The sequence below is a fragment of the Hipposideros armiger genome, unplaced genomic scaffold (genome assembly GCF_001890085.2).
Source record: "Hipposideros armiger isolate ML-2016 unplaced genomic scaffold, ASM189008v1 scaffold_258, whole genome shotgun sequence".
Classification (NCBI taxonomy): Eukaryota; Metazoa; Chordata; class Mammalia; order Chiroptera; family Hipposideridae; genus Hipposideros; species Hipposideros armiger.
The window spans coordinates 1,856,121-1,867,304 of NW_017731608.1; the positions used below are offsets into that span (position 1 = coordinate 1,856,121).

Genomic DNA, 11,184 nt, shown 5'->3' on the forward strand with positions numbered 1-11,184 from the left:
CTTTCCAAGTACTAATTAATTACAATTTTAATTTGTTCTTCCCCACATACTAGAATGGGAGGTCCAAGAGGGCAGGGATTTTTGTCCTTTTTTTTGTTCACCGTTATCTTCCCACTGCCTAGAATAGTACCAGGCACAGAGTAGGTACTCAACAAGTATTCTTTGGAATATTTATTCCAGTGGAAGCATCCGGGATTTACTAGGGAGTGGGTGTCAGTTTCCCTTCCAGGTCCAGGCTGCTCATTCCTCCTTCATATTCCTCAGTTAACATGTACTCCCTCATGGATGTTATTTTTAAACTGCCTTAGTCTCAACTGAAATACTCCTCTATTGTCTTAATGAGGACGTTTTGTGTGCATCAAATTCCACCCAAACTTTTGTGGGGTGGGGTGGGGAAGGAAAGGAATTTATGAACTCATGTAACTGGATGACTTCAGGCATGGCTGCATCAGGGTTTTGAAGGATGTCACCTGGACTTGGCTTCCCTTTATCTCTCAGTTCTGCTTTCTTCTTTATTGGTTCTATTCTCATATAGGACCACTCCTCAGGGAGGCCTCCTGCAGCTCCCACCTTATACTGTCACAGTCCTAAGACCAGACGAAGGAGCTACCCTCAGCTCTGAAGTCCCAACAAACACCCTGAGGGTCTGGACTGGATTGTATACACGCTCCCTAGCTGCAATGAGAGGGATGGGGTACGCAGCCTGGCTGAGGCACGGGCCACATGCCCTCCTTTGGAGCTGGAATGCAGCTGATAGCCTAGTGGTGAGCCCACCCAAAGCACATGATGGAGAGTGGCACAATTTCCCCCAAAGGAAAGTTGGGATGCAGATATTAAAAAAAGCCAAATGACCACTGGACAGGCAAAACCAGCATTGCATTTAACTACAGCAGTGCTATGAGTGTTAACTTCTGCCTGGAACTTGGCAGGTTTTCACTAAATGTTGGTTCTCTCCAATCAGTCAACAGTTACTGAACCTACTAGAATACCAAGCACCTCATATTTTTAGAATAGGTCACGACTTCCAGTGCTTCTTCACATACATTATTATCTCATTTGATTGTCAATAACCACCTTGTGAAGTGGGCGGGCAAGGGATCATCTCTGATTTTAAAGATGAGAAGACAATTTCAGAAGTGACTCCACCAGGTTACATTGCTAGAAATACAACTCCCAACACGGTGCTGGGAATTGAATTTCATACCACCTGGATCCTGTAGGATATACAATCTAGTTAGGGACAGAAAGGTACGATACATGAAACTGTGGAGGACTGAATTGTATCACCAATGCACAGGGAAAGCAGAGACTGGAGAAATCTGTGATAGCAGGTTTAGATCTAAGTGGGCTTCATAGAAGAAGTAGGAACTGAACTCAGGTTTGAAGAGCAAATTCATCCATCCATCTACTCATCCATCCACCCATCCATCCATCCACCCATCCACGCATCCATTCTCTCATTCAATAAATATTTTTTGAGAGTCTTCACCTAGTTGCTGGGTCCTGGCTGGGTAAAACCACACGAGCAGTGCTGCAGGCAGCCAGGAACGTGGCTTCAGTGGAAGGGAATTTGTGTAGCAGGGATGATTGGGACTGAGGTAGAATAGGTGAACAGGAAGGTCCTGGAAGTTTTGATTATGAGGCCATAGGGAGCCCTATAGGTTTTTAAATTTTTATTATTTTATTTTATTTGGGAGTTGGGGGAGGGGAACAAACAAGTTGCTGTCCTTTTGTTCTTCAGTCTAGTTGTGGAGGATGTCACTTCACTGGTCCATGTTGGTATTATCATTGCGCTCTTCCAGGGTGAGGCAAATCGGTCGCGGGCCACTGGACAGCCGCTCATGGCGGCTCTTGGCAGCTCACACTGGCTGCCGGCCACTCACGGTAGCTTACAGCAGCCTACTGCAGCCCCGCTGCAGCCCCGATGCAGCCTATGTCGTCGCTGGCAACTCATGGAAGCCCAGCTCCAGGTCGAGCTGTTGTTCACCATCTTAGCTGTAGAGGGCACAGTGTCACTGGCCCACATGTGGGATCCGAACCGGGGCCCTGCTGCTCAAGAGTTGGTGTCCCAAGACAACTTCTAACCAACGTGCCACTCAGCCGGCCCAGCCCTGTAGGTTTTTTGGGTTTTTTTTTCTGATCATATTCACCTCTTTTTATTAATTATCTCCCATGTGCTGTGAAGGGTCTGAAGCTGCTTCATACATCTCATACATCCGTGGTCTTGTGGAGACGCTACAAGGTGATCAATCATGCCAGCCCCACTTTAACTGTGAGGAAACCAAGGCTCAATGGTGTTAAACTTACCCAAAGCCTTTAAATAAATAGTGAATGAGGAAGACAGTGTCACCATGATATTAATTATGATGATGATGTTAATTATCATCAGGTAGGTAGTGAAGGCCTATTATGTACAAGCCGGACCTTATGCCGTTAAGAGCTTAGAAAAATTAAACAATTGTTAAGATTTGGTCTTATAAAATATGCATATTCTCAGGCCCCTCCATTGATTTTACAATGATCACAAGTCTTTCCCCAACGTGAGGGGCACATGAGCCTATATGTTGACAGGGTTGTCCCTAAAAGGTAACTGTGTGGAGACTCCCATGGAATGGTTACAAGAGCTCAGCACACAGGCCCTCATCCAGATTCTGTTCCTGAATATGAGACAGAATATGGGGCCGAAAGTACCTTCCTTAACGGGCCTCAGCTTCCCTGTCTATAAGTGGGGGAGGTGCTGGCTCCCAAGTTTGAGAGACTCAGCATATGGGCTATGTTCTAATACATAGATGTTAGTCCTGTGGCACATACTGTACACAGTGGTCCTGGGAGCGTCTAGCATTCGAATGTGTCCTTTAGAAGGAAAGCCAGCTGGTTGACCTTCTGTTTTGTGAGCTGTCTCTCGCTGCTGCCCAAAAACATCCCTATAGGTTTTTAAAGAGGGAACAGACAGTACAAATGGGAAAGTCACTTGGCTGGGAGTCAGAAACCCGGAAGTGCATCTCTTAATTGCTTTATGACCTTGGGTCCATGCCCCTTTCCAGGCTTAAGTTTCCTCTGCTGATAAAATATGGAGGCTGAGGAACTCCAGTACACCACGCAGGTGAAGGTCTCTGCGTCTACGTGGCTTCAGCAGTAGATGAGTCCTGGGCTTGCGACAACACAAATCTTTAGCTAGACTGACCATAAAAAAAAAGAAAGAACAGACAAATGACCAAAATTAGGAATGTAATAGGAGACATCAACATAGACCCTGCAAAAATGAAAAAGGCTTAGAAAGGAATATTATGAACAACCTTATGCCAATGAATTAGATAATTTAGGTGAAATGGACAAATTCCTAAAAAGACACAAATTATCAAAATTGATTCAAGGAGACATTGAAAAACTGATTAGACAATAATAAGAAAATAAATTGAATTAGTAATTTAAAATTTTTCCACAAAAAAAAACCAACCCTGGCCCAAATAGTTTTACTTGTAAGTTTTATCAAATGGAAATATATATCTATATCTATATCTATCTGTCTATCTATATCAATCTTGCAAAATTCTTTCAGAAAATAGAGGGAAGGAATACTTTTCAATTCATCTATGAGGCTTATAATTACTTTCATATCAAAGCTGATGGAGTCTGGTCAATGAGGCATAAACAGAAATCCTCTCTAGGGCTTCTGGGAAAGTTTTCCTGGCATTAAAAAGAGACACAATCACCAGTGATGTCATATGGACAGCAAGTGTCCCTAATCAATGTGATGAGAAGGGCACTTTTCTGTAGGAATCCCTCCAAAAACCCATAACCCCAGTCAAATCATGAGAAAACATCAGACAAACCCAATTTGAGGACCATTCTACAAAGTATCTAATCGGTACTTCTCAAAACTGTCAGTTATGGAAAATAAAGACTGGGAATGATCACATAGTAGAGGAGGCTAAGGAGATGTGACAAGGAAATGCACGTTCTGGATGGGATCCTCAAAGACACAAAGGACAGTAAGGGAAACACTGGGGAAATCCAAATAAATTCCAGAGTTTACTTAATAGTCACGTACCAACGTTTTCTTGGTTTTGACAAATGTGCCCTGGTTATGGAAGATGATAGTATTAAGTATATGGGAACTCTAGCTTGCAACTTTTCTGTAAATCAAAAATGACCAAAATAAAAAGGTTCTAAAAAATAAAAAAGACACGCAGAGGCAGGTGTCTCGTTCACTGGGCCTTGCTGGGTCTGGTGGTTTGCCTGGATCTGCTGCAGCCATACAGCCAACAAAACTGGACAAAGCTGGTGCTGAAGGTGGCAGAACTGGAAGATGATAAGGCCCGGATCTTTGATGACTCCAGTGAGCTGCTGAATAAATTAACACGTCCTGGAGTTGCCCTATATCTGGACTACTTGTTTATGTAAAGCAATAACTGCATTTTGCTTGAGGTTTTTTTCCCCCCTCTCCTGTAGGCCGCAATTGAAATCACTCTAGCGGGCCGGCCGAGTGGCTCAGTTGGTTAAGAGCTCGCTCAAGAGTTTGAGCTCTGAACAACAGCGGTTCAAGTCCAGCCCGAGCTGAGCAGCTGCTGAGCTGCCAACAGGTAGCAGGATGGCTCAGCTAAAAAAAAAAAACAAAACAAAACTGAAATCACTCTAGTTAGGAAAGGCAGACAAGTAAACAAATTGCGCACCAATGTGTTTCAGGAGCTGAGGGAGAAGTGTGTAGGACACAAAGAAAGGATTGGTGAGTCCTGCCTGTGAAACAGAATCAACACCAGTTTCAAATAGCAGGCTACTATTTAAGCTGAGTCTTTATTATTATTATTATTTGAGATATAATTGACACTTAGCTGAGTCTTGAAAGAGGACAGGTATTTGCAAAGTAATGGAACGGAGTGTGGAAGGGATCAGGGAGAGGTGATTAATGTTCCAGATTCATAGGGAACAGAGGGGAATTCAGAGTTGGAGGCCGAAGGGGTAGCAGAGACATATCAGACAGAGATGAGCAGTCCTGCAGAAGACAGGAGCCTGCAAGGGGACCACCATGACCAAATTTGCCTTGTAATCGGCTCATGTTGGCTGTTCTGTCAAAGAAAGTTCAGGATCCATGAGACTGGAGGCTGGAGATCAGATTTAACAGTTTAGAACAATGATAGCCTGAACTAAGGGGGTGGAGAGAGGTTTATGGATTTACTTAGGAGACAGAATCAACAGGATGTGATGTCTGACTGGACGTGGACGTGCAGGGGAGGCTCTAGCAGTGCTGAGGTTACAAACATGGTAATGGTGGTGCTGTTCACTGAGAGAGGATACAGAGGGAGGCTCTGGTTTAAGGGAAATATAATGAAATAATTCTGTTTGGGGCATGCTGCCTTTGAGGTACAGAAGAGAAGATGGAGGAGAGACAGTTGGACCTTGTGGTCTGGGGTGTAGGAGAGGCCAGACCCCATGTCTTCATGGGGTACAGGCACCAAGGGTGGGCGGAGATCACCCAGGTAGGGTATGTATAGGGAGAAGGCCAGAGCCCAGGGCACATTCAGGGAGAGCCAAGAGAAGTAGTGTTGTAGAAGACAAGAGGCCATAATTCATTGAGATGAATATTCTAGAACAGTGCTGTCCAATAGAAATCTAATACCAGCCACATATATAATATAATCTCAATATTTTTAGTAGCTACACTAAAAAAGAAATACAATACATGTAAAATTAACTTCAATAATATATTTTATTTCACCAGAAATATCCGAAATATCTAAGCTGGCTCCTTTGTCCTGTGACATGCTTTTTTTTTTTTTTTTTAAAGTACTTTCTTACTTTTTGGCATAACAAAATGTCTGGGCTCCTTATCTCATAGCTACAAATGCCCAGCCTTGGAATCAGCCATTTCTCTAATGAACCCTGATTCCTTTTAGTGGGGAATGGTATTAGAGAACAAGATCTCAGTGCAAAATGTGCTTATTGCTAATGGGGTGTATTTGGTTTTAGGCCCTTTTAGCAGACAGAGCTGAATATACAATATATATACATATATGTATTGGGTTGTCGGAAAAGTGATGATGTGTGTTTGCAACAGATGGCACTAGTTCATTTTTGGAAGTACTAGAGTCATTCACATCTATGTTATTGCTGTGTCATTTGACAGCTGACAGTTCTAGCTTCATTCTGAAAAAAATTGAGCGATTTGGTTGAGTTTTGGAGATTTTACAACAAGTTGAAGATGGAAGACCAAACTGTGCATTTTTGCCATATTTTACTATTTTACTCCACATGAACTCAAAGAAGTTCATTTGATGGCATGTATAAACATCTGCAATATGCTCATTAAACGTGAGAAAACGATCCTTTTTTGAAGCGACTGATAACTGGTGATGAGAAGTGGATTGTCTACAACAATGTGGTGCGCAAACGGTCTTGGTCCCGACGTGATGATTCGCCTCAAATGACATTGAAAGCAGACATTCATCAGAGGAAGGTTATGCTCTCAGTGTGGTGGGATTTTAAAGGTGTCATGTTTTTCAAGCTCCTACCAAGGAACCAAACAATCAATTCGAATGTGTACTGTCGGCAATTGGACAGTTTGAACAAATCCATCATCCAGAAATGTCCAGAGCTTGTTCATTGTAAAGGAGTTGTGTTCCATCGAGACAATGCGAGACCACACACAAGTTTGATCATCTGTCAAAAATTATTGGAGTGTGGATGGGATGTGTTGCCACACCCACCATACTCGCCTGACCTTGTGCCGTCAGACTTCCACTTGTTTCGCTCTCTTCAAAACTCCTTGCATGGGGCCGGCCGAGTGGCACATTGGTTAAGAGCTGGCTTGGGACGCCAGAAAGCCCCAGTTTGGATCCCACATATGAGGGCCAGTGACACTGCCCTCTACAGCTAAGATGCTGAACAGCAGCTCAACCTGGAGCTGGGCTGCCGTGAGTCGCCTGTGTCGGCAGGTGGGTTGCCATGGGCTACCGTGTGTAGCCAGCAGCCAGCGTGAGCGGCCAGCAGCCGCTGTGAGCGGCCGTTCAGAAGCCCGCAACTGATCTGCCTCGCCCAGGAAGAGCGCAATGATGGTGCCAACTTGTGCCAGTGAAGCAATGTCCTCCACAACTAGACTGAAGAACAAAAAAGGACAGCAACTTGTCTGTTCCCCTTCCCCCAATTCCCCAATAAAAATCTTTAAAAAAACAAACACTTTCTTGCGTGGTATAACGTTCAATTCAGATGAGGCTGTAAATCAGCACCTTGTTCAGTTTTTCGCATATAAAGACAGGTCCTTCTATGAACGAGGAATTATGAAGCTCACTGAAAGATGGCAAAAGGTTATCGAACAAAGCAGGCAATATATCACTGATTGGTCTTTGTTCTTTATATAATTAAATGACCTTTGAAAAACAGACAAAATATGTCATGACTTTTCCGACAACCCAACATATACACATATGAATATACATACATATACGTATTTTAGAAAATGAATTCACACTGGTATCTCCAATTCCAATCCATTTTCACAGGGCTTTTTTTTCTTATTTCCCTCTATTAAATATTTGCATGTTTCTTCATCCAGAGTGAGAACCCTGGCTCTTATCATCAACACGTTTATTGATTTGCTCACTCACATAATACATCTAAAATAGTTTCAGAATCATCTTGCCAATACCAGTACAGAAACAAACCTACTAAAGAGAGTTTAGAATTCATTTGTAGTTTTCTCTCTACTCACACCAGAGCCCAGCTTTTTAACCACCACCTCTTAGCAAGGTTGTTTGCTGGGGGGGAGCAGGGGGCTTGAGGAAATGGAGAAGGTAGGAAGGGTGGGGGGACTTCAGGTTCAGAAGCAGAGGGTAAATTTCCTAGCCTGGAGGAGATACATGAGTGGTGGCCCTGGTCCGCTTGATGGCATGTTTTCCTGCAGCCATCTTGGCAGCCTGGGTGTAGGAGTAGGGAAAACAGATGGTTGGGATGGCTGGATGGATCCAAAGTTGTGGAACTACCAGGTGGATGTAGCAGAAGGATAGAGGGTGAGGGCTCTGGAGTGCTGGCAAGAGAGTGGTTGACGTAATGCACCCTGGGGTCTGGGCTGAAAGGGGGAGGATATGAAGTTAAGGAGAAAGGAGAGTGACTGGAGCTTGAGCTGGGCTGAGAAGGGGTTTACTGAAGTGATTTTTGGTCACTGAATCCAACAGCCTAGGACTAGCCAGTGCCAGAGGACTATGGGTGAGAGATGGCTTGTATCACACTTGGCTGGAGGCAAGATGGGAGAGTCTTTGTTTCCCTAAGGCCCAAAGGCTGAGCAAGAGAAGACCTAGCTGGCCCAGGCCGAAGCAGGAAGCTGTTTCAGGCTCAAGGCTGCAACATATGATCAACAGCTGAGAGAATTATTGAAAGAAACATGATTTCATAAAAATAAAGGGACCTTAGAGACCATTTCACCTGGACAGTCACTCACTTTTGAGGTCAGAAAATGAAGCCATTAATCAACTGCCTCCCCAACACCACCACTGCAGCCTGGGTGGGATACAAAACCCAGGTGTTTAAAATGTCAAGTTGGTGGCTCTCCTTAGCCTACTGCAGCGGTCTGGAGCTAGCAGACTGTCTTCCTGACTGGTTTGTTCAGGTACGCTAATCTTTGTTCTCCACCTGAGTTTCGTGCACGGGCTCAGGAATGGAGTCTCATACATCATTGCATTCTCCATAGTTCCTAAGTCAGTTAGTGCTCAGTGAAATTTTGAAACTCAAAAATTTAGTTCATTAGTGACTATGCATTTAATTTATTTTTATTTTATTTTAGTTAGTGCTTTTTTGATGGAGAAATTTGTGGGAATCGCCCCTATCTTAGGGTAGGAGTGTTGGCAGGCAGTCAGAATTTTCAAGTAGCATTATTTTTTTTCCACATTGTTAGGGATCTTCATTTCTTTGGACCCTTATTAATCAAGCATTACCCTAGACACGTGGCATTTACTTTGTCACTAGAGCTTGTCCATTAACATACTTATTACAACAATGCCTTTCGGAGCCTGATTTCACAAGGAAGCTTGTTTCTCAGGGACCACCTGACTCAGCTGCTCAGAGCCAAGGCGGAACCACCTAAAGGGGAAAATAAATTCCGAACTTCTTTTTAGTTGATCGGCAGCATCAAGGTGAGGAAAAGGGGATAAAGTTGTTGGACCCCAGCAAGCTTGAAGTGATGAGCTTATCCTCCCCAAGAGTATTCCACTAAGAAATGGACAGAAGTGTCACTGGTGGAACGGAGCTCAACCAAACCTAGTCATGCCATACAGCTTGTCTTTGTAGTTTAAAGGACAGAATAGGTTTTGTAGCTTCAAAGGCATGGTGTGCAGAAGCTGCCAAGTGTCTGTACTGTGGAAACATCTCTGCTATTCTAGGTAATTAAACCAGAGCTTGTCTGAGAACAGCCTGGAGAACCAGAAGTCAGCAGCTCTATTTCTGCAAAGCATTTTGTGTGTGTGTGTGTGTGTGTGTGTGTGTGTGTGTGTGTGTGGCATTTTTGCTAATAGCTGGGATCAAATTTGGTAACAACATAACTACACCAGTGATCAACGGCAGTTTCATAGTGGCCAGGTACCAACAGATCTCCAAAATTCTTGCATGTTTTTTACAAGTGAAAAAAAATATCTAGAACTTTTGTTTTCAAGAAGCCTCTATGCCTATACAGAGTTCCTATGTTATTGTTCCATCAAAAACTTCTTTAAAGTTTACTGTCATTGCCTTACCTATATAGATTCATCTCTACACTTTCAAGAGGTGTTGTCACTTCTCCAAGAACAGAAAGGGGTATGCTGTCAGCAGATGGTAATAGGACCTCAGTTATGACCCCATGGTCCAAAAAGTATGGCTTCTAAAGAAAATGTGTTCACCAGAAATAATTTTGAAACTCAAAAATTTAGTTCATTAGTGACTATGCATTTAGTTTATTTTTTAAAAACCCAAAGTATTAAAGTACATTCATTATTTCTCCCCTATATCCTTAACCTTTGTTGACAACTGCTGAATGTCAACTATAATAGATCTTGTCCTCTGACCGGACTAAAATGCTCTTTTTCTACTTTTCCCTGATGCCATTTTCAGGGTTCACTCGTAGTGGTCAAGATGCTTCAGGTTGTTCCTCCTGCAGCATGAGACTTATCATGTTTACACAGTTAGAATTCATTATCTTGGTTTGCCATGTTAAAATCTCTAGCCAGAGTCACCCCTTGCAGCCTTCTACCAAGAGAATGAGCAAGGACAGGCACATTGGCTTCGACATGCCGCAGCATATAAATTCCTGTGGCACTTCCTAACCTGAGCAGGAAAACCTGCCTCTCTTTCCTGAAGAAAACACAGTTACTCCTTTACAGGACTGACCGTGTGCTGAGTAGGCTCGACACCGAACTGTCATAGCCTTTTGCTAATGATTGGCTGTGAGGCTGTGTCTGGGCTGCACAGGATTCTCTCCTTTTGCCCCTTCAGTTTCTTATTGGGTTGTCGGAAAAATCATGATGTATTTTTCTGGTTTTCATCGCAAAAATGCGTCATGACTTTTCCGACAACCCAATAGCATCTGTACCACATTTCTGAAGAAGCTCTTTGCTCTTAAAAAGCACTTTAAAAAAATCTGATCATATATTCTGACTTTTGATTCCAAAAATATGACTGTACGGGGGTGCTTTTTATAAATTTTCTCCAAAATCATTTGGAGCAAAAACAAGTATTTCTGAACAACTTTCAAACCAGGTTTTTCCTCAGCAACATGTAACTGTTTTGGGACTTGTCCTTTAAAGATAGCTTTTTAGGGACAAAAAGTGGAGTTTTGGCAGCGTGCTTTCTGGATACTTAAAATGCAGATGGTTTTAGGGTGTTAGTACTGTGTGAAATAGGAGAAAGCCATTTGCAAACTCCTATGTAAAGAGCATGCACAGATATTCCCTTTAAAAAGACTCACACTGGGGCCGGCCGAGTGACGCGTTGGTTAAGAGCTGGCTTGGGATGCCAGAGGGCCCCGGTTTGGATCCCACATTGAGGGCCAGTGACACTGCCCTCCACAGCTAAGATGCTGAACAACAGCTCAACCTGGAGCTGGGCTGCCATGAGTCGCAACGGCGTAGGCTGCAGCCCTGTGGCAGTGGGTTGCCATGGGCTACCGTGTGTAGCCAGCAGCCAGCGGCCAGCAGCCAGCAGCTGCCGTGAGCGGCAGTCCAGAAG

The 11,184-nt window shown here is 43.6% G+C and overlaps 1 protein-coding gene across 1 annotated transcript in view; it reads right to left on the reverse strand.

Moving 5' to 3' along the window:
* Positions 1-3,319: 3,319 nt before the first annotated feature.
* AGBL2 (AGBL carboxypeptidase 2) overlaps positions 3,320-11,184 on the reverse strand; it is a 43,775-nt gene continuing 35,910 nt past the window's right edge. The window contains exon 18 of the mRNA XM_019656321.1: positions 3,320-3,340. Coding sequence (XP_019511866.1) covers positions 3,320-3,340 — 21 coding nt within the window. The remainder of the gene's footprint in view (positions 3,341-11,184) is intronic.